We start from the raw sequence: 22,603 nt of genomic DNA, 5'->3' as shown, positions 1-22,603 counted from the left end.
AAGCATGAGTACGGGCTAAAATGCTGCTCTGTCTAGATGCTGGTGTTGTGTGATGTGATTGTTTTTTTGAACAGTTTTGTCTAATTTTGATGAATGTTTCTGAAAGTGATGCCTATCATTATCCTTTCTGGCTACTAGTACACATCCTAAAGTGTTGATTACTAATGATAATCTGTGTGAACATTGTTAATCGTGCCCTTTAAGAGGATTTACAACACCAGAAATGTACCCTGATGAAAGTTACACACAAAAGTTTTGCTTTGTGTTTGCAGAAGGCAAATTTAGGTGAATCTTTTAATGGATTTTTGAGCGCTGGGGTTAATGACAACGAGGAAATCAAATGACCAACACACTAAGAATCAGGACCACTGGAAAAAGTGAGGGAAGCTTGTTTACGTTGCCGTCTGCTGTATTGCTGTATTCATGCACTCAGTTGCCTGTCTGGTCTGATCTCGTAGTGGCATTTCAAAACCAGATGGCCGTATTGATCTGGCATTTGGCCAATAATAATCCACAATCCTCATTTTCTGTGAGCTGGTGTTTGAAAACTGAAAGCTTGTTTGTGTGTGTGTGTGTGTGTGTGTGTGTGTGTGTGTGTGTGTGTGTGTGTTTGACTGCAGATGAAGGACAGGCTGTGTGTTTGTTGTTTATGAATTTTAAGGTATCCAAGTTTAGCTTTGGACCTGATGTTAAATTCAGTTCACTTCCATAACTTTTTACGTCACCTTTGTTCCACAAGTTAGAAATGGGACAATGCCCTACTTTGCTAATATTGTATTTTTGAACCCTGACAGATTTTACAATGGAAAATCATTTCATTTTGGCTTTTTTCCCCAGATGCAACCAGTCTGTGCAGTACATTAAGTGAATCCAGAAATATTCCTGAAAAGTGAGCAGCTGCAAAATTCCCCTTTTTTTCTATCATTTCCTCCATCTGAAATCCAACTCTCTAAATTCTGTATTAATTCCAGAAATCCCCCAGACTTCAGGGACAATGTTATTAAGATATGAGACAGCAGAGACTAACGAGGAAAGAAGCTAACGGTCGACTATTTGTGGTATGTTAAGTCAGGTGCTGTGTGGGAAGGATTTATTTCCTCCTGAACTCTGCTGTGAGCACATGAGGGGTCACATGTAGTGCAGCCTGAGCAGCCTCACAGGCATGAGACAACATCACTGGGAAAACCAGCAACCACTGTGGTAGCAGAGCTCCTGCTGGCTCTGTCTTCAGAGTCAAGACGTTTATTATTACTTTATAACCTTATCTCTATCTAACTTTATATCTTTTTTCAAGTTATTATAGATTTTCCTTTTAATTTGCTCAGCAGTTTATTCAGAACCATTTTATGACGCACTTTTTAAATATCTGGATATTAGCTGATCCGTCCTCTTTTGTAGCAGCTGCTTTCATATTATGTTACTTTTTATTCTGTAATGGAGTATAAATATAAACATGTCCTTTTTTCCAAATGTTTTTTTATTATATAATTCAATCTTTGAATTATATAATTCTAACTTTGCTTTTGTATTTTCCAGCTTTATAGGCCATGAACCAAGGCAATCCCAAATAACATAAATAATTCATTGCGATGTATCAGTGATATCTTGTTTCAGGGTTTATTGATGTAATTTGCCTTGTGTTGCTTGAAGATGCTAAATGTGGGACGCTTCATTAGATTAGATGTGACTCATATTTACTGAGAAAACAAAGAATAAGAAAGTAACAGTTCTGGAAATCGATACAAAGTCTGTACACTCAATAATATGACACTGAGTTTTTTTATGACTTCGACGATCAATGAGCTCATTCATTGAACCGCATTCCTGTCCTCATCGGACTAAACTTTGGCCTATGAAGGATAATAATAATAATACAGCTGTACAGCACCTTTTATACACAAAATGCAGCTCAAAGTGCAAAGAAAGTGAAAGTAAGCGCTTCACATAGAGAAGACATAGGAGAGATAGGAGATCGGGAATCAATGGCAAATAAGATGGAAAATAAAACCCACTTGATGAAATTAGGAAAAAAAAGATAAAATAAGGATGAAAGTAGAATGAAGAGAAGGCTTAACATTAGATGGAAAATAAAACCCTCTCAATAACAATAATAATAAAGCTAGAGCATCTAGAATGCATTAAATCAGGAAGCGCAGCAGTGCTCATGAAGAGAACTTTGCGCCTCGCTTCACACATATCTCATAAACTGAGCACGGGTGCGTCTGCGTTGCTGGGGGCACGGATTCTTCGAGCTGCAGCAGCCTGAGGTGGACAGCAGCATACAGGGGAACGGCTGAGGAAATGAAAGGATGCTATTGATTTGCCATCCACACACTCATCTTGTGACGCCCATGCACACATAGCTGTAAAGTCATACGTCAAGAGCAGGCATGACTCGAGCTTTGCTCACAGTTCTCACCGCTCTAAAGCAGCCATGGCGTACAACATTTTCATTCATGTTGTGCGGAAAGCAGCCATTGATTTTTCTATAATGCACTTCGAAAAATATTGTCCCACGTGAGGGATGTCTGCTCATTTGAATTATTTACATGCACTATATGCGTCATTCGAGGCCTTTTTTCTGCGTTCAGTGAGTGTACAACTTCCCTGAGCAGTCAGTCAGATAGAGGAGATTAAAAGTAGGATTAAATTTGCTTCACAAGTAAAAACACGCAGCACACATGAAGTAAAATCATTGTTAGCTCTGGTGAGAATATAAAATCTAATAGAAAGGCAGTTGCAATGTCAAGAGGTATGCCTTAACACAACATTTCCTGTAAAGCACAACAAAAGTTAGCAAAACAGGGCTCATATGTGTTCATCAGAGGGGGTGGTGCCAGTTTGCACTCCCAGTGATGTCAGAGGTGAGAGCAAACTTTATGGTAATTCAAGTCCGAGGCCCTCTTAAAGAGAGTGAGGAGACATTTGTTAAGTCTCTCTGGGAGTGGTGTTGGGGTTCAGGACTGCCGGGTGAGGATCGGGGCTCAGAGAGAGGAGACACACAACCAAATACAGGATGGCGACTCTGACACTGGTGCTGCTGGTTTTGGCTTTTACATCTGCCACTGCGATAAGTGAGTACACCTGCAGCAGCATTCAGTCCGGCAGGTGGTTTTATGATTGTGTTTCCTGTCAGTTGAGCTGCAGGTGAATTTTCTGACAAGACGATAACAGATTAATGTTTTAATTCTTATTTATTCTGCAGTACAAGGATAAACACATGGCTTTATATGAAGTGATCACAGTTCTGCAATTACGAAAGTGGAAAAAAACAATGCAGTGTTAGCTTTTTCCATCAGGTGACAACTTGTCTCAAAGACTTGAGTCTAAATCTTTAGTTAAGGTGGAGTGTTTATTGTTTGTTTTAAGGCTTTTATGCAAACACAGTTTAGTATCAGGGGAAGTGATTGATTTTAACTTTTGTAACCAGTGTAAATCAACACTTTTCTGCTTTCCTACCAATTACAAGTTCTCATCTTTGAGTTAGTATTTCTTTGTTTGGACTACAAATTGAACAGCACATGGACTGACTGCGATTTTACACTTATTTAATACTTACACACTCCCCACTCTGTTAAACAGCAGCAACTGTTACATGCCAATTTTACGCTTGTACAGTTTTTTTTATGCCACTTTGCATTCATGACCGTAGGCTCAAATATTTCCAAGGTGTGTGCTTTAATTCAGAATGATGTCTTTCATAATCTTTTCTTTTCCTACTTGGAAATGTGAAAATAATCTGTCATATTATTGTGAAGGGATTTCATGAAATAACATTTACAGACACACACTCACACACACACACCTCACTGGCTGAGAGAAAACCCAGTGAGCCGGTTGTCTGGGATCCCTCATTCCTCACACTGGGATTACTGATGTTGCTGCTCAGCTGAGAGTCACATGAAAGGGATTGAGGGGGATTGTAGGTCGTGTGACTCCCACCACCAAGGACCCCGACGCTCCTCACTTCTCCTCAACACCACTAACATATACCTGCTCTGAGTCACACTAACATCTCTATTATTGTGTTCAAATCCTGATTGATTATCATGTGAAATATAGGCATGTTTAAAAAAAACATAAATATGTGATCAGTGGTATGACCACGCTTAACCTGGCACGGACAAAAGTATAACCCTGATTCCAAAAATGTTGGAACGCTATAAAAAAATATAAATAAAACAGATAATTTGGTAATCCTCTTCTGACATACACTTCATGAAAACATTTTAAAGATGTTTGTAAATATTTGCTTATACTGAATTTGATGCAGCAACATGGTTCCACAGGTAAACAGGTTGATTGGTCACAGGTGATATTATTGGTTGTTGATGATAGTTGGGAGAATAACACGAGTTGCTTGATGTGGCTTGTTTTCCTGAAGAGTTTGTTACATTTCTTCCAGAGCCGAGAAGCCAGTTCACACGTTACCGCTCGTGGAACTCACGGATGTATCCGGTGTGGAAAGACGGAGACCCGAGGTTCAGGAACTGTTGGTCTGGTGAGGCTCATTCCTCTTTTTCTAAAAACAGAAATGTTACAGAATATTGTCTGCCACTCAGTCTAAAGATGCTAAACTGCGTATAATCTGCTTTCCAGGCGGTGAAGTAACTTTTGATTTGAAAAACGACGCTCCCACTCTGACTGGAGCAAGAGCAACCTTCTCTATTAACCTTAATTTCCCACCAAACCAGACAGTGCTCTCTGATGGGCAGGTGGTCTGGGCACAAAACTGCACCATCAACGGTAAGAGACCCTTTCCAGTAGCATCATATACAAAAACACTGTGGAGGGCGGTCCTCTAGGTTAATATGCAACCTATTGTGCTGAAAACCACAAGTAATAATAAGCTGCTATGAACAGACAGCTGATCATTTTATCAGGGACATGATTACAAAATGATCTTCATCTTGGATAAATAGTTGACACAATAGTTTTTAAGAATTTCTATATCAGGAAATCAGATTTATTTTCATTAAATAATTGATCAATGATTATGAAAAAGGACAAATCCTTCTGTTAACAATTTATCATAATCAGTGAATCAAAGTGATTTTGAAATTGTGCTAGTTTCATTTGACAGGAAAAACACTTGTTTCGTTTCACCTGTGCTGCCTCATCTGCAGAGTTACAGTTTAAATGATCACATGAATTATTGCTATTGGTGCGTGATCTACGGCCCTCGTCTCCTCCAGGACAACAGTACCAGCAGGGTCAGCCCGTGTATCCCGACCAGGACACCGAGAGGACCGGAGTCTTCCCTGATGGCACACCGTTCAACAGGAGCCAGAATAAGAAACCCCACTACGTGTTTGTGTGGAAGACATGGGGTAAAGACACTTCATTTCAAATGAAGCTATCGCTACATTACACACACACACACACACACACTCTCTCTCTCTCTCTCTCTCTCTCTCTCTCTCTCTCTCTCTTACATCAAGACAAAGAACAGACCATAAAGTGGCTGTAAAAGAATAGAGGAGTTTCTCCTGCAGCCAAAAGTTCCCCAGGCTCAATCAACAAACAAAGCCTTTTAGTGAACATCTTGTCTCTGATCTTTTGTCTCTGATCTTTTATATATCTCAGAAAAAATTTTCCTTTTAACATCAGAAGACACTGTAGCAGAAAATACATGTTGGACTTAAATTGTGCTGTTAAATCAGTGAATAATCACTATTATGTGGATTAAAGGTACAGTGAGTAGATTTGGAGGGAGCTATTGGCAGGAATGTGATTTAATATTCATAATTACATTAGTTCATTATTGTATCGTCACCTGAAAATATGAGTTCTTGTGTTTTAGTCACCTTAGAATGAGCTCTTTATACCTACAGAGGGGGCGGGTCCTCTTTAACATGCTGTGTTGCACCGCCATGTTTCTACAGTAGCCCAGAACAGACAAAACAAACACAGATCTGTACCAAATTTCACAATGGAGACTTTCTTTGCAGAATTTTTTAACTAAAAGTCTGTTCCTCAGAAAAGGAAAGTCCACTTCATTGTGGTGCTGCTTATCTTCCACAACACGTCAAACACAGGCCATTACATCATCTCAAAGTGATGAAAGCTGGAGTTTCTCCAAAATGTGTGAATGGAATGATTTTTGCTGTTATTAGCAGACCACTCTAAGCAATCACAATGTCGCTCTGTTGAAGGGCGTTACTGGCAGGTGGCAGATGGGCCGTCCTCCTCCCTCTCTATTGGAACAGACAACATCCCCCTGGGCTCCTACAACATGGAGGTTGTCATCTATCACTGCCGTGGCAAAGACAAGTTCATCCCTCTCGGCTACGCCTCCACAGTCTTCACCATCACAGGTGGCCTATCAAATAATTTCTAGTCTAACTTGAAAATTATAAATTATTCTACACTATTTGGATTTCTTTAACATCCTCATCATTAACGGCTCTACATCTTTTGCTCCATCACCAGACCAGGTTCCCTTCACCATATCACTCGCCCAAGTCAATGATGTAAACCAGGACGACCAGAACTTCATCCAGAACCGAGCCATTGCTTTTAGTGTCAAGCTCCACGATCCCAGCCAGTATCTCAAAAGTGCAGACATCAGCTTCAGCTGGGACTTTGGTGACAGCACTGGTACTCTGATCTCCAGAGACCTGACTGTCACACACACATACCTCTCCGTCGGGAGCTTCAAACCTCAGGTGGTCCTCATGGCAAGCATCCCCAACGGCTGCGGAAACCCCACCGCTGGTGAGATTTGAATGAGTTTCTTATGTATGGTTTGTGTCATATAAGATGTCAGAACATGATTTTTACTCAATTGTTTTAAATTTTTCTTCCAGTTGTTCCAATTGATGCCTCTGATGTTCCAGCAGTAGTTGTGATGGCCTCCACTCCTGCAGCAGCACCAGCCGAGGGAGGAGATGCAATTGCTCTGGATGTTCCCGCTTCTGATGCCACTCCACTTGATGCTTCTGTGCAGCCAGCTGAAGCAGCCACAAACACAGAAGATGGAGAAACAGCCATTGAGACAGACACAGGGGTAGTAGAGGTTGCTTCTGTCGCACCTGCAGGAGTTGATGCAGCAGTTGTCCCAGAGGAACAAGATCCCGCCGACACGGCTGCCCCTGCAGCTGGTGAGGAGGCCGCTGCTGCCTCTGTCGCGCCTGCAGCCGAAGAGCCGGCAGATGCTGCTGCAGCTGTTGCAGATGAGACCGCTGTGATTACAGATGCAGCTGAAGAAAATGTACCTGTGATTGAGGATGCTGCTTCAGTTGCCCCCGTCGCTGAGGGGGAAGAAGGTGCAGCTGAGGTCACCGACACTGTCACTGTTGCTCCTGTGGCAGAAGTAGCCGCAGAGGGAGAAGCTGCTGTTGTGGATGCTGATGCTGAAGCTGATGCTGAAGCTGCTGCTGAAGCTGAAGCTGCTGCTGATGCTGAAGCTGCTGCTGATACTGATGCTGCTGCTGATACCAACGCTGCTGCTGATGCTGCTGCTGCTGAACCTGCTGCTGCTGCTGCTGCTGCTGCTGAAGCTGCTGCTGATACTGATGCTGCTGCTGATACTGATGCTGCTGCTGATACTGATGCTGCTGCTGATACCAACGCTGCTGATGATGCTGCTGCTGCTGCTGAACCTGCTGCTGCTGCTGATGCTGATGCTGCTGATGCTGCTGCTGTTGATGCTGCTGTAGAGGTTGCCCCAGCTGTAACAGAAGCCCCTGCTGATAACGTCATAGCCCCTGCTGCCACTGAGACCACAACTGTAGAAGAGGCAGCACCAGCTGCAGATACAGAGGCAGAAGTGCAGGCAACAGAGAATGAAGTTACCGCTACTGCAGCTCCTGCAGGTGAGTATTTACTGTAAACTAAAATAAGCAGACACAAATAATAAGATGGCTCTTGTAACGACAGTATTAGGACAGAATCTCTCTTACTTTTCTAGAGCAAGCAGCAGGTGATGAAGAGGCTGTTCCAGCTGAAGGTGAAGTTCAAGCAGAGGTGGAAACAGATCCAGCACAGGTTGCCCTGGTTGTGGCCAAAAGACAAGCACCAGAGCTGGCAGCTGACTGCATGGTCTACCGTTACGGCTCCCTCGCCACCTCTGTAGACGTTATCCGTAAGTCAATACAGCTTTTGGAATTATGGCAATTTAAACCTTGACAGATTATGTTATTCTTCAACTGAAGCAGTCTGATTTAAGAGTGTTAATATCTGTCTTTCTGCCTCTTTCAACCCTGCAGAGGGTATTGAAAGTGTAGAGATTGTACAAGTGTCCAATGTTGTATCAATGGCGACCGAGTTGGATCAGAATGCTGTGGACGTCACCATTACCTGTCAGGGGAGGTGAGCAATGACATTTATCTATTAAACATGTTATTTTTATGTTAGTACACTTGTTGTCATGGCTGTTAATGTATCTCAGTCTAGACTAACACAACTCAAACAAATTGTCCTCATTCAAACATTAATCGAATCACTGGTGTTTGAAAAATCCTGTAAAGTTTGAGTTTAACCATCTGCCAAATAAAAAAAAGGCCTACAAGTCAAGCGCAACATAAAGCACACTTACTGTTCAGTTTAACATTAGAAGTGTATTGATTTGGACATCTCTGTCTTGATGGTCTTTATAACTAATACAGCAAACATCTTTGAGTTAACCAACATGGAAACTGTAATGTCTTATTATGTATTATGTTTAGTACAGAAAAACACACATTCATGACAAGAACATATCCACTTCTGATTGTTCTTCTTGTAACTATGTCTCTGCATCTTCACTACCCTTCCTTCAGTCTACCAAGTGAGGTGTGCACCGTCATTTCGGATGCTGACTGTATCACACCAGTGGAAACGGTCTGTAGCACAGCGACACCCTCTCCAGACTGTCAGATGATCCTTCGCCAGTTCTTCAATGACTCTGGAGTATTTTGCATCAATGTCTCTTTGACCAATGATGTCAGTCTTGCTGTGGCAAGCGCAAGAGTCAGTGTGACCGTAGGTGGGTGGAAGAAAAATTAATTAATAGCCACCAAAGTACTTAATCTATAGACCTTTCTCTCATTCATATCATGCGCTTCAATTTCAGCTTCTGGTGGTTCCCCAGCTGGAACTGCAGCCACAGTCCTGGGTGTTATGGTTCTTGCCTGTGTTGTCTGTTGTATTGGTTTGATGTACAGGTGAGTACCTCATTTGTTAACCTAATTAAAAATAAAAAGTTGCAAGCAAAGGTACTGTAATTATGGTCAAAGGTTTATCAAGGTTTCATTGTGTAAAACATGATTCCCCGACTCTTATCAATCAGCATCAGTATTTTCATACTTTGACCTCATTTTAATGTGGGTCCTTCAGACCTTTCTCACATGGGATTGTTTCAGCTGTAGTAGCACGAAAAGCTCAGGTGATGGCTCATCACAGTTCAACTCTGTCAGACCCCAGGTGTGTAAGCCTGCATGCACAATACCAAAACATAACTTGAAGTGACCAGAAAAACTGAATCATGAGGAAGAGTAAATGTCCAGGGATTGATCCCTGTGGAACGCCCACACAGAGCAGATCCTGATCTGATCCTGATCAAAGTTTATACAGCAGTGCTTTGAGCTAACATCAGCATTCTGACATGCTCGTAATGACATTAAAACATGCATGTTAACATTAGAATGCATGTTAACATTGTCAGTGTTAGCATGCTAATATTTACTAATGAGCACTTTAAAAAGTATTATGTAGTATTACTTCTAGGTATTTAGTCACAAACCAATGTCTGCATAAATAAAAAAATTGACCTGATGTGGTGCTGGATAAAAATCAAGGAATCACCAAAGTGATTACAGTTCATCCTGAGGGGGACATGAATGTGGCTATCACATGTCCTGGAAAGCTATCCAATAATGACAATTCACTAAAACCACAAATGTCAACCTCATGGTGGTGCTAGAGGACAAGTCAGGGCATCAGCGGGATTCATCCTCTGGGAACCACGAATCTGTGTAATAAACATTGAATGTCCACGACAAAGCATCCAGTTGTTGACAGGCTGATTTTGCCATCCTTGAAGCCATGTCACTAGTGTTACGGTACTTGATTTTTGACATAGAAATCTTATCCTTCTCTATACTCTATATTTTTTTTAAGATTTTGTTTGTTGTTGACAGACGTTTTCTGCTTTTATTTCATGCCATATAAACTCATACATTTCACTGGGAGCCTCCTCACCTGTCTCACCTATTTCATGTTTCTAAACAGGCGGTTTAAGCAGTACCAGCCACTAAGAGAAGACAGCGCTGACAATAATGGAGGCAGCTCAGTGGTAACGTCAGTGCCTTTGTTGTTGTGGAACTTGTTGAGCAGACAGTCACCAGGAGAGAGTCGTCCATTACTCCAGGGGAGGATTGTGTGAATATCATCATCAGCTCATGCAGCTATAATCTACAACATCCGCTAAAATATCGGCTTTATACACATACTGCTTTAACTGTAGCAATATTAGAGCTCCCAGTCAATGTATTGAACCTGAACCGATTAAGTCTGTCAAGTTAAGTGAACCAGCCTGTGTACGATGACGTGTAGAAATAGAAAGGAGTCAAGTGTGTAATAAAAAAGTGGAATAAAAATGTTGAAGCATTTGTAGAGGAAAGTGATATTTATTTTGACCTACAATATTTTTTAATTGGCACTAATAGTGTATACAAGCCATAACGTATTCTCTTTTTTGTGGCCTACTTATACTGAACTAATGGAAAATCAATGTTAACACATTTCAGTTCAAATTCTTTGCAATGTAATTTAAATCACTTACATCACAGAACATTAATATGTTTGCTACCCTGAAACGAATAAAATGAAACTTTATCACCACACATTTACTTTTCCCCAATTATTTCCTTTTCATTTGCATGTGATATTTATGTGATTTTCCTGAACAGTTAAAGCAGATGAAAGTGGCAACATTTGGTTCATTTATTAAATCACACAATCAATACAATGGCAGTGACAATAAGAAATTGGTTAATCAAGTCACCAATAGAAAATGTTTGATTTTTACAGTATAGTTAGTTATCATTTTACTTCTCCTTTTCTGTTGTTGTTAAAGCTCCAATCAAATTTTTTTATTAATAAAGGATCAAATGACAATGTGTAATAAGAAAGCGGTTGTTCATAGTGATGAAACTAATCACCCGACTCTGTTTTCTTTCACTGTCATTAAAGTTGTTTTCAGATGCAGAAAAAAAAAAATCCATATTCCCACAGGAGTTGATGGACACAACAACTGAAAAGTTTATCAGAGAACAAAAATACACCTCCAAGTGAATGTTAATGTTGCTGCCTGTCTGCAGGATGTCTAAATTGACAACTGTGCCAACACTTTTACTATATTTATAAGGTGAAGTTGTTGCATGCCACCAAGTGGCCAATTCAATTACTGTAGATAATTTCCACCTTAAAAATCATTACAGTGAAACATCCATCAGGGCTAATCTGCCAGAACACTTAATGCTAAAGTGTTGTATTTTTAGCTTCTAATTGCTTAATTATGGCCCACAAAGAAAAGCCCAAATAAATAGAGTAGTGAAATTTAAATGTATTTAAGAGAGAAAACATTTAGACAAAACAGCAACACATAGCACAGAAAAATCTGTCCTATAATAATAGAAAGTAGAATAATCTAAAAACAACAAACTGTGACAATCCACAACTTTATAGGCATGTCACGAATGTTTCACATGGCTTCAGCCGGCATTTAGGTGGAGTAGAGCCGCGGTCAGAGAGTGGTGTGGTTATAGGCACGCTGCTGCTGACTGTACTAAAAAATATTACCATCACGCTCTGCTCTCTGCTCAGTTAAATTGATTTATCAACATGTTACAGGCTACCCTAATGCACTGGCCTGACAAAGAGCGGCTGATAGTAACATGTACATTATATGACACACTGCAGTGCAGGAAGATAGGCTGACGTCACTGCAGCAAAATCTTATTGGAAGGAGCTATGGCCTGGCCTTCGCAGAGGAAACAAAGAAGTGGGGTGATGGGGAAGTAAAGGAAAAGATGGCGCTTGATTACGTGTTTTATATTTATGAATCAGAGTGAAGTTCAAGTGCACATGGCTCTGTTTTTGTAAAGGCTACTGCATTATATTTGTCTTAACTCACAGGTTTTAAAATTAAGTCTGTATTTGCACTCATCTAAGCAGCAGAATGTGATAAAGTAGATTCATGCGCTGCACCTTTCTTCAATGAAACCTTTCGGGTTATTTATGCCAATTTGTGTTGGTTTCACTCACGTATGCACCGCTTCACAATGTCCTTTCTCTTTCTCTCTGTTTACTTACATACACAAGTTTTCCAAATTAATATCCTCCCAACAGACTTGTGTTACACTGCAGTGCTCCATTACAGTAATTACCAAACACATCCATTAATCATCCTTGGCCGTTAACATGTCTCTCTGTCACATGTACCAAGTGTTGTTCAACCATCTGCATTAAGTCTGGACGTGCACTGGAGCCGAGATAAAACCCCATAGTGCCCCTGAAAGGCCATTATTTGTCACAGATGATCTCTGTCTTGGACCTAACAGCCGTCCTGGATCTCACCAGGCCTGCAGCTTTTAATAGGTCACAGCACAGTAGCTCTTGGCCACTTGTCCCAGTCAAAGCACACCAGCATTACTGGCTGAGCTTCAGGAATTGGCTTCTCTTTTCAAGATAAGCTGGCGAGGCTCTCATAATTCCTCAAGTCCTCTCTGGACTGTGAACCTGAAGATGAGTCAGTCGGTGACACCACCCAAGCAGCTACGCAGCTCTGATTAATGTGAACGACTTCTTATTGCCCACCACTCCCTGGCAACCGATCTTAAAAAAAATGCATTTTCCTTCATCTGTCCTCTGCACTGCAGAAATCTACCACCCTCAAGGACGCAGCATTGAGTCTCGCTGCAGCCCACAATTAACATGAGCAACAATAGTCATCTGTACTTACTCTGTACTTTTATTTAATGCCACTATATGTAGAATTTAAACAATCCAGCTCGTACTATAAATTTTATATCAAAGACTGTTGCTTGTTCCCATTTTCAACTATTACAGGACCAGTCAGTGACAAATCTGAATTTGCAGCACTGAACATGGCAGATTAGTGTACTGACAGCAGCCAGGAAGCAGGTTCACACAGTGGCTATTACAGTGTAATCCTGCCCAAAGAAATGTCTGCCCTGCATTAATCAGATGAGCTGGGACAAACTGGATTACTTTTCAGCCTTCATGTATGATTGTGAACATATTGTGAATAGTGACTTTTCTACAATGATCCAATTACATCTTTTTTTCGATTTTTAAATTCTTGCAGGATTATTTGAGAAGATATGGACTTTTTTCCAATCACCGGGAGCCATTTTTCATGTTGCACTGTCTCAGTGCGTAAAGCATTCTGGGAAATCTTCTTCTTCCACTCTGTTTGGTGTTTTCTGAAAACGCTCCATGTGGAGGGCCATTTGGATAACCTCTACCCCTCCATCCCCAAAAGAAACAGGACACCGTGCCGTGCACGACCACACACAAAATGGAATTGGGATTGGGCCATAGTCCATTTGCTGAAACCACCAGTTTCCCATAACCTTAACCTACCATAGCCCACATGCACAGATATATCAGATAGTGAGGATTTGGAAAAATGTTAACTTTAGATGTAAAAATAAAAACAAAAAACAAAAATGCCGCTGTGAATGGCATAAAATGAGAGCTGAAATGCTGCTGTCGGCTCGGTTTCCTGAGCAGCAATGCTCTGTGCTGCTCTCACTGCTGACTGCTGTGTAAGACACAAGTTTGATCAAGTTTCTCATCAGAGACCACACCCAAGATATGAACTCTACTATATGAAAATGGAGTGAGCTTATTCCCTATTATCCCAGAAGGCTGAGATATCGGAATGCCTGCCTAGATTTGCAACATGACACACACACCGTGAGTTCAATAAGTGGAAATGGGAACAGATATTCTAGCCTGATACTGTCGAGGAGGCATTATTGAATTTATGGCCCCTCGGGAATTCTCAGAGAGACCTGAAGGATCAATCGCTAATGGCAACATCTGGCTGATGGTTAGTATTACTGACACGCTCCAGTTAGAAATCATTCAGCTGTGGGTTTTTTGTATGTGCGAGCGTGTGTTTGTGTGTTGGACATGAATGTTGATAATTTAAGTGTAGAAATGCAGATTTGGCCTTTACACTGATAAGAAGGCTTGACATAGGTGCAGATTGGAGCAAGATCTGGTGAAGAAACTGAAAGTGAGATGTGCTCTGAGCAGAGAGAGGGGGGGGGGGGGGGGGGGGGGAGGGCGGGAGGAGAGAGTTACTGACTATGAAGCAGGTTGATTAGATTACAGAGCTCAGACTAACATGGGCCATTTATTACACAGAGAACCAGAGCTCGGCAGTAGCAGCCATACAAACCTACAAGGAGGAAAATCAAGTGTCTGTTTGTGAATGTAAAAAAGATAACTGTATTTCTACAACACTGTGGTCCACATGCTCCATGAGGAAGAGGAACCCGAAGATTAATTTAATCAGTGCTGAGTACAGTTTAAAATAAAGGCTGTTGATTGGTGAGTAACCGTGTGTGTGTGGACATGTATAACTCATGTTGTGGGGATATAAACCTGTTTACACCATCACATTGAGCAGACAAAATGGAAGTTGCCATAATGTAAATCGTTAAATTTTCGAGTGAAGACTTGGGTTAAGGTTAGGGTAAGGTCAAATAAGATGCAGACTAGTAGTGGTTATAGTTATGGTTATGGTGGGTGTCCAGGAAATGAATGTAAATCAATGTAACGTCCCCAAATGTAATGGAAACCATATGTGTGTGTGTGGGTGTGCGAGTGTGTGTGTGTTTGACAGACAAACGAATATGACAGAACCTGTTATACTCAGTATTACATTAGACACTGGAGAGCATGGGGATGGACAGGCTTAAAGGCACTAAGTGTGGCGGGGACACAAAGGAAAGAAAGCGCCACGCCCAGTCACTACAGAGCATGCTCAGCATTACGTCAACTTTTCATGAGATTGGTAGCCTGTCTGCGGACATCAATTAAAATCACTATAGACCTTACACACACACACACACACACACACAAACATGCTGCACAATCTACAGAAGGATTTGAAGGTGCTGCCTGACAGAAAAACATTAACATTAATGTCACATTTTCTCATCATTTGAAGCTATTGTCCATAACAATGCATGTAAAAACAGCAACAATAAGCATAGAATAGTGTTTACTGTTGCCATGTGCGTCTGAATTAAGACCCCCTTAGTGGCTGATTTAGTAATATAATAGTCCTTGCACTTCATCATTTATCAACCTTGCAAGTAGGATTCACACATCTCTACAGAAAAAGAAACTAATACATTATTAATGGTTTCATAGCACAGTCTCTTTTTCCCTGGTTGAAAAGCAGCTTCAACTGATGTCTGGAAAAAAAAAATCTTAATAACATTATATGTTGAGAGCAAAGTACATTCCTTCAGAGTTAAAGCTGATATAAATTTTGATATTGTGATTATTGGCTGGTTAAGAGAGCATCATATTAAGTTTGACTGTGTTCAGTTGGCTATGCTGCAACTGCTAATTATATTATAAGTGACAATAGACTCGAAACAATGTACCATTTAGATCATTTCTTTCTACACTGGTAATAATTTGTGCGTGGTAAGTCCCAGGACCTGCTTTAACCACAGTCACAATTGTTTGACCCCTGTCATCTATATGACTTTGCCAAAAAAAAAAAAATCCATTGTTCACCAGAAACACCGACAAAGTTATTTGACAACTTTTACTCTGACAGGGATTACTGGATCTAGTGAATTTCAAAAGGATGGAATAACTGCGGAGTCATGGCTCTGCCCCAGACGCCCAGAATATCAATAAAGTATTCCATTACTGTAAAAGGAGAGAGAGACAGAGAGGCAGGGAGACAGATGGAGGGGGAAAAGAATCAAATCAATGTATCCATGTGATTCAATTTAGGCCACAATTTCACAGTTTCTTATTGAGAACCAGGTAACAGGATCCTTGACATGTACATTTGATGGTAAAGTTAAGATGTGCATGTAAGAGTGAAACCATGTATAGGAATCATGTGGAGAAACAACAATCAAAACTGAGTAAGAACCATTGCAAAGTGTCAGCAAGGGCATGAATCAGGGTGAGGAGAGGTGGGCATGAGGAGCCATCTTTCAGAATCAAAGCAACAATGTGGAAGCCGGACTGGCCCCGTGCCAAGTGTTCTGGTTAAAAGGGTGGAACTGTCGAGACAGAGAGTAAGACAGAGCGCCGGTGAAAGCACAGAGGGAGAGAGAGAGGCAGGGTCTGTCTCTGAAGGGTAGGGAGTGGCCAGAGCCTGTGTGCTGATGAGTGATTGAGAAAGGAAGGGTTCATGTGGGTGGGGTGAGGAGAAATGAGGGAGGGGGAGGCGTGAGGATGATGGGATAGCCAGCTCGTGTGCATAAAAACCCCCGGTGCTCTTCAGTCTGATGTCCTGTTGCCTCACGAGCATCTCCAAGAATCCAGCTCTCCATCTTTCCACAGCGATAAAGAACAGAACAAGACCAGCCATGAGCCACTCTTCAATGCATACCTCCACCTCCTACAGGCGCACCTTTGGAAGCCCACACCCCATCTCCATGTCCTCTTACTCCTCCGTGTCTTCCCGTATGCCCGTTTCCGGAGGGCGCTATATGCGTTCAATGTCACCTGTGGTTACGTCCCGCGCCACCACCTACCAACAACAGCGTTCCCGCTCCAGCACCCAGCCCCCTCGCGTCTCCTACGACAAGGTGGACTTCACCCTGGCTGAAGCCATCAACCAGGAGTTCCTAACCACCCGCAGCAACGAGAAGGCCGAGCTGCAGGAGCTCAATGACCGCTTCGCCAGCTTCATCGAGAAGGTGCGCTACCTGGAGCAGCAGAATGGTGCGCTGCAACAGGAGCTCAACCAGTTCAAGGGCCAGCAGCAGCATGGTCAGCCCAACCGCGCCACCGACCTGTTCCAGGAGGAGCTGAGGGAGATGCGGCGCCAGATGGACGCCATCGGAAAGGACAGGGACCAGTACCTACTGGAGAGGGACAACCTGGCTGAGGACCTGGCCCTGCTCAAGCAGAGGTTGGTACCAACAGAGTGATGAATGACTGCTTGTATTGAGATAGAAGGATAAGGAGGGTGTAGAGTTCATGCATGGGTGATATGGTGAGATATTTTGGGTGAAGGGTATTTGGGTGAAGGGTAAGAGCACATTGAAAAAAGAATAGAGTAGTTTAAGAAATTGTTGGGCCTTGCTTCAGGAAAACAATAGAACCATTAGAGAACAGCTATGGAGAAGCTGCTGATCAGATGAACCATATTGTCCCAACAAAGTCAACAGTTTTCTCTCCTCTTCATTCCAGTGTTTCTCGGTCGTGAGCGTGTCATACGTTGAGCCCTGCGTGTGGGCTACTACTTACCACCAATGCCACAATCACATCACTCACTGACACTGTTGTTTTTCATGGTCCACTTTAAGCACAGAGAAGGCAGATAGTCCCAGAACATTTGCCACTTGAGTCCAATAGTGATGGTGGTGTAGGGCGTGGCACATCAGCACACATGGACAGAGAGCGTGATGCAGGACACTGCCCTGCTTCTTGTGCATGAGACTGTTTCCATGTATGCGTGTGTATGTTTATTGCGTTGCCTTACTAGCAGGATTCAACATAAAGGAGAAGAGCCAAGGACAACAAAGTCACCCACAGAAAACTATGGCATACCACTTGATGTCAAATTAGGCAAGGAGGTGTTGAATGATTCCTTTAAATAACACAAATGTATTCACTTTTAGGAACACAGACAATCATGGGTGCACACATTAGGATGGAGAGGAGACAGGAGGAGGATGGATGGGGCAGACACAGGGTGGGGCCGGCTGAGGAGAGAGAGAGAGGAAATGGGTCCAGAGGAAGAGAGGTTGGATATCAGGCGTGGTGAGAACAGCGTCAGGAAAAATCAATGTGACTCAATGACTCCATTAGGTGTGTTTTCAGTGTCCCTCTGTGCTGATGGGATGGTGCCAGAGACCCCATTAGGACAAAAGGACCCCTGTAGCACAACATGAATTAAAGATGAGGAAGCAGGGCCCACTATGTGATGCTTTGCCCACTAATCTACTTTATGTCCAGTCCGGGCATGACTTCTGTCTGACAGGACAGATGGAGCTGGATTCAAATCCACATCCAGACATCGACCACACAGACGGCCCATCAGTCACAAAGTGTCAGCAGAGAATGAACAAACTTATTGTATTGTGCTGAGTCATCACAGTGGCTCAGCAACTGTAATTGAAGCATTAATGAAATATAATTTTTCATTTTAACGTCATTTTGCTCATTTTTGCAGGAGCACCAAATTATTTTGGTTGAAGCCGGTCCACAAACACTTCACGTTGTTCAAACAAAATACAGATTTTACATAGCTGCCCTGGAAATGTCCCTCCGATTATCTCTACTCTCGACGCTGATACAGATGGATGACTGTATACTGGCCAAAATTAAAATGACCATTTAAAATTGTTAAAGAGAGGGGAAGTGTGTGTACATAACCTCAGTGAGTGTGGGCCTTATTGAACTGCAGAGAAACCACATTAGTTCAAAGGAGCAGCTGCTGATCCCACTGGGCGCACTCCCAACCCTTTTTACAGGACAGTAAATTAACAAATTGATCCAGAAAGCTTTTTGCCAGCTGATGCTCTGGTTCAGGAGGGTTTTTTTTTTTTTTTAACATATGCATCATGTTCTTTTCTCTCCTCCTTTGGTGAAAAGGAGATTCTGGGAGCCCGGAAGAAGATCTGTACATTGGTTGAAATATTCTGTCTTGCTCTTTGTCCTCAAGGTTGGAGGAAGAAGCCCAGAAGAGGGCAGATGCTGAGAATAACCTGCTTGCCTTCCGCAAGGTAAACACCCAGTTCACTGGACCTTGATTACCATATTGGTTACAGTGTCCTCAGGCTCGGGTAACAGGTCACAATGGACAGCTTTGTTCCATCTCCAGTGCTTCCATAATAGTGTCACAGTAACATGACAGATTTCTAAAATGTTATTGATCCAGACTGCTGGACAGGAAAGAAGCTTTTTTGCTGATGCACTTTTGTATTGAAATGGCTGCAAATGATTCATACAAGTGCTTCAGGGAGAGACTCTTTTTGTCTTTAGTGTAACTGTGTTTTTCATGATTAAAAAGTATAATCTTAAAAACGTAAGTTAATGATGAAAACATGTCTCAGCAATGATGACATACTGCAATTATGGCAACGTGAACTATGTTTTTGTCTCATATATGTCTCAAACTAGGATGTGGATGATGCCACGTTGTCCCGTCTGGAGCTGGAGAGGAAGATTGAGTCTCTGATGGATGAGATTGAATTCCTTAAGAAGCTCCATGATGAAGTAAGTGATGCTGCCTCCTCTGAACTTTTCCATAGAGAAGTCCTTTCTTTCAGGAGTCACCTATCACAGTGTGATATCTAGAGACCTGTAATTTTAATACTCATCGTTTGCATACACATATATCCCAAGTGACATTTCACTACTGAGTATTTGTAATACAATAACTTAATAAGTGATTGTAGGCCTTCAATGAGATCATCCCAGTGATTAGCTGATCAGCAGTGCAATCAAGGGTTTTTCTTATTATTATCAGGAAATCCAAGAAGTTCAAGTGAGTGTCCAGACCCAGCAGCTGAAGATGGAGGTGGACAGCAGCGCCAGGCCTGACCTCACCGGTGCTCTGAGGGACATCAGGGCCCAATATGAGACCATTGCCCTAAAGAACATGCAGGAATCTGAGGACTGGTACAAGTCCAAGGTGGGCAGAAAGACACACTGACAGTCACACATGAACATAAAGAAACAGATTCATTCTTGTGTGCTTCCTCTCTCTCTTTTTTTGTTTTTACAGTTTGCTGATCTGACTGAGTCTGCAAAGCGCAACACTGATTCTCTGAGGCAGGCCAAGCAGGAGGCCAATGAGTCCAGGAGGCAGATTCAGTCTCTCAACTGTGAAATTGATGCACTGAAGAACACAGTGAGGCCAAGCACCACCAGTCACTTCTCTATATTCATCCATGTCATTTTCAAATTGCATTCTCTTCTTGTACTATATTTGCTGCTGTGTTTTTCAGAATGAAGCCCTGCTGAGGCAGATGCGTGATATGGAGGACCAGTTTGGCAATGAGATTGGCAACTACCAGGACAACGTGGGCAGACTGGAGGATGAGATCCGCCACCTGAAGGAGGAGATGGCTCGCCACCTTCGGGAGTACCAGGACCTCCTCAATGTCAAAATGGCTCTGGACATTGAGATCGCTACTTACCGTAAACTGCTGGAGGGAGAGGAGAGCAGGTGAGGGAGGACATACTGTGTCTTGGGTCCAAATTTCTGCTGTTTTGATGGGATTTTTTCTTTCATCACTGTACATTTATCTCTTGATTATGGACAAGATGGGACCTAAGATCCATCCTAAACCCTGTCCATGTTGATGTTAGGAGTGTCTACATAATCCAGATGTCGAACAAATTTGTGATTGTGTCTATTGTGATTTAAGTTTTCATGCACCACCAAAAAAAATCTGAGTGGGTTTTTTTCCTTATACGATCTTTAATCTATGTCTATTGAAACCTCAGAGTAACTGAAATGCATGTGCCACCTCAAGGAAAGCAAATGACGTTTCTTTACAGATTTGTTGCTAACACCCAAAATTTATTTTCACTGTTTAGGATTACTGTTCCCATCGTCAATCTTGGCATGAGCAACCACTTTGGTGAGCGAGGTAAGTTAAAGTTCTTAGGAGCCTTAATTTCAAATTGTTTTAACTAAGTTTCTGAGAAATCATTTTTGTCTGTCAGTTTGGTATGGGGGATGGCTTTAAAAAGTTTAATACCCATGAGCCTCAGCCACTGTTGCTATGGGAAAGACGCAAGTCAGAAGTGTGAATCAGAGTTGTAGCAAATTCAAAACGCAGTTGGGAGCAAAACATATCGACACAGTTGCTGAATTCATCCAAAATTGACCCAGAATCTGTAAGTAAACTAATACTAATAGCATAATCTTTTGCTTCCACCTGTTTCCAGCTCCTTTGATCAAATTTTAAGCTCCCTGATTGGATGTAATTTTTTCAAATCAAAGAGCTGTTAAATTGAAGAATGTGTCAGTTCAACCAGGACAGTTTCTCGCCAATCCAAGTCTTGAAATGCTCTAATTGCGGCCCAGCTGCCAGAGTGAAATGTTGGCATTGTACATTGTACACAGATGAGTTTAAACTTGTATGTTTCATATGTATTGTATCAGTGTTTCTACAATAAGTATCAAAGAGACGTTGTTCAGATTACTGTAACACTGTGGATATGAGCTGAGTTTCTCATCATGGAGGAGGAGGGGTGGTGTCGGTGTGACAGCTAGGCGAGATGACTGTCAGGCACCACACCACTGTTTGAGCCGTGTTTCCTGCGACTACATCGGGTATTTTTAACGTGACAGTAGGATATTTTCCAGCTGTGTTTGTGGTGACTACACCAGATATTTTAAGCCAACACCTGATCCTTTCCCAACCTTAACCAAGTGGCTTTGGTCACAACATGTTTGCAAATGTGTCTGACTGTAAAAAACCCCACTTTGATGTGACTGTTTGCAGACTATGAACAAACTCCAAGCAGCATGAGCAAGAGGACTGTGGTGATAAAGACAGTTGAGACTAGAGATGGAGAGGTACAATAATTTAAACAAAAATGTGCACAATGCAAAATAACTAGCTTGACATCTTTTGCATTATGGACACTGTGTAGAACATAAGACTTACATTAACTTGCACCATGTGAAAGTGAATTTGAACAGTCTGTTTGTTTTCCATCAGGTGGTGAAGGAATCCAGGAGGGAGAAGGAGAGAGACTCTGATAGAACCGACAAGGACGACAAGGACGAGTAGATAAAAACTGATTAGAAAATGTGAAGGCCAGAGCCATGAGGGAAACAATACATTAGAAAGAGGAAAAGATAGGAAAAAAAGAAACGATCTATACAGTCCTCATTCCCACTAGTTATGTGTTTTGTTGTCTAGCAAAGAGTCTCTCAGTATAGGTGCAATGTTGAATGAATCCCTTTAGACAGTGTCACTTTGGTGCTATTTAAGCCACTAAATTTTTGCTAAACATCATCTGTAGGATTAAGCAAAACCACTTTATTAACATACCACTTGAGGCCTTGATTTACAGTGCAATCCCATGACATCCTTAGGCGACCACACGTTTGTAGTATGAAACTACAGGCTAAAATAGATAGTTTAAATGCAGAATTTTAAAAGCTTGTGTCATAGATATGACTTACTAACTGAACTTCAGACACTGCCCTTTGGTGAACACAGACTGAGAATAAACTAACCTGTCTGCATTTCTTTTAGAAGCTTTGCTATCCTCTTATTGTGCAAACCAAGAAATCTCCAAATACACGGACCATTAATAAACATGTAACGCACAGGAAATGTTGACACTGAGAATATGACACCAACTGAAAAGACTTGCTGAATGTGCTTCGCAATGCTGAGTGTATCTGGTA

At 41.9% G+C, this 22,603-nt stretch overlaps 2 protein-coding genes across 4 annotated transcripts; both read left to right on the top strand.

Moving 5' to 3' along the window:
* Positions 1-2,937: 2,937 nt before the first annotated feature.
* Positions 2,938-10,751, top strand: pmela (premelanosome protein a). Its single transcript, XM_041945958.1, has 13 exons — positions 2,938-3,074; positions 4,406-4,501; positions 4,600-4,746; positions 5,196-5,330; positions 6,156-6,317; positions 6,433-6,717; positions 6,810-7,339; positions 7,616-7,817; positions 7,913-8,086; positions 8,211-8,313; positions 8,763-8,968; positions 9,056-9,146; positions 10,213-10,751. Exons 1-13 carry the CDS (start codon positions 3,017-3,019, stop codon positions 10,364-10,366), a joined length of 2,343 nt encoding a protein of 780 aa, XP_041801892.1. The 5' UTR covers positions 2,938-3,016; the 3' UTR covers positions 10,367-10,751.
* Positions 10,752-16,568: 5,817 nt separating this feature from the next.
* prph (peripherin) lies at positions 16,569-22,039 on the top strand. Of its 3 annotated transcripts, none has more exons than XM_041947661.1 (10): positions 16,584-17,131; positions 18,890-18,950; positions 19,348-19,443; positions 19,697-19,861; positions 19,955-20,080; positions 20,178-20,398; positions 20,773-20,788; positions 21,405-21,441; positions 21,687-21,760; positions 21,906-22,039. In XM_041947661.1, exons 1-10 carry the CDS (start codon positions 16,584-16,586, stop codon positions 21,975-21,977), a joined length of 1,416 nt encoding a protein of 471 aa, XP_041803595.1. In that variant the 3' UTR covers positions 21,978-22,039. The 3 variants fall into 3 exon arrangements, with proteins under 3 accessions (XP_041803576.1, XP_041803595.1, XP_041803585.1); XM_041947651.1 differs by lacking the exon at positions 21,405-21,441 and adding an exon at positions 21,217-21,256; XM_041947642.1 differs by lacking the exon at positions 21,405-21,441 and having other exon boundaries at positions 16,569-17,131; positions 20,773-20,825.
* The last annotated feature ends 564 nt before the right edge of the window (positions 22,040-22,603 follow it).

This window comes from Chelmon rostratus, chromosome 2 (assembly GCF_017976325.1).
Source record: "Chelmon rostratus isolate fCheRos1 chromosome 2, fCheRos1.pri, whole genome shotgun sequence".
Lineage (NCBI taxonomy): Eukaryota > Metazoa > Chordata > Actinopteri > Chaetodontiformes > Chaetodontidae > Chelmon > Chelmon rostratus.
This window is presented reverse-complemented; position numbering and strand designations above follow the sequence as displayed.

Bases quoted from the DNA above. Each gene is read 5' to 3' on its own strand.
- prph (XM_041947651.1), top strand. From the start codon at position 16,584: ATGAGCCACTCTTCAATGCATACCTCCACCTCCTACAGGCGCACCTTT. The intron at 18,951-19,347 runs GTAAACACCCAG...GTCTCAAACTAG, and splicing joins ACCTGCTTGCCTTCCGCAAG to GATGTGGATGATGCCACGTT. The intron at 19,444-19,696 runs GTAAGTGATGCT...TATTATTATCAG, and splicing joins TTAAGAAGCTCCATGATGAA to GAAATCCAAGAAGTTCAAGT.
- pmela (XM_041945958.1), top strand. From the start codon at position 3,017: ATGGCGACTCTGACACTGGTGCTGCTGGTTTTGGCTTTTACATCTGCC. The intron at 4,502-4,599 runs GTGAGGCTCATT...TCTGCTTTCCAG, and splicing joins GTTCAGGAACTGTTGGTCTG to GCGGTGAAGTAACTTTTGAT. The intron at 7,340-7,615 runs GTTGTGGATGCT...CCTGCTGCTGCT, and splicing joins CCGCAGAGGGAGAAGCTGCT to GCTGATGCTGATGCTGCTGA.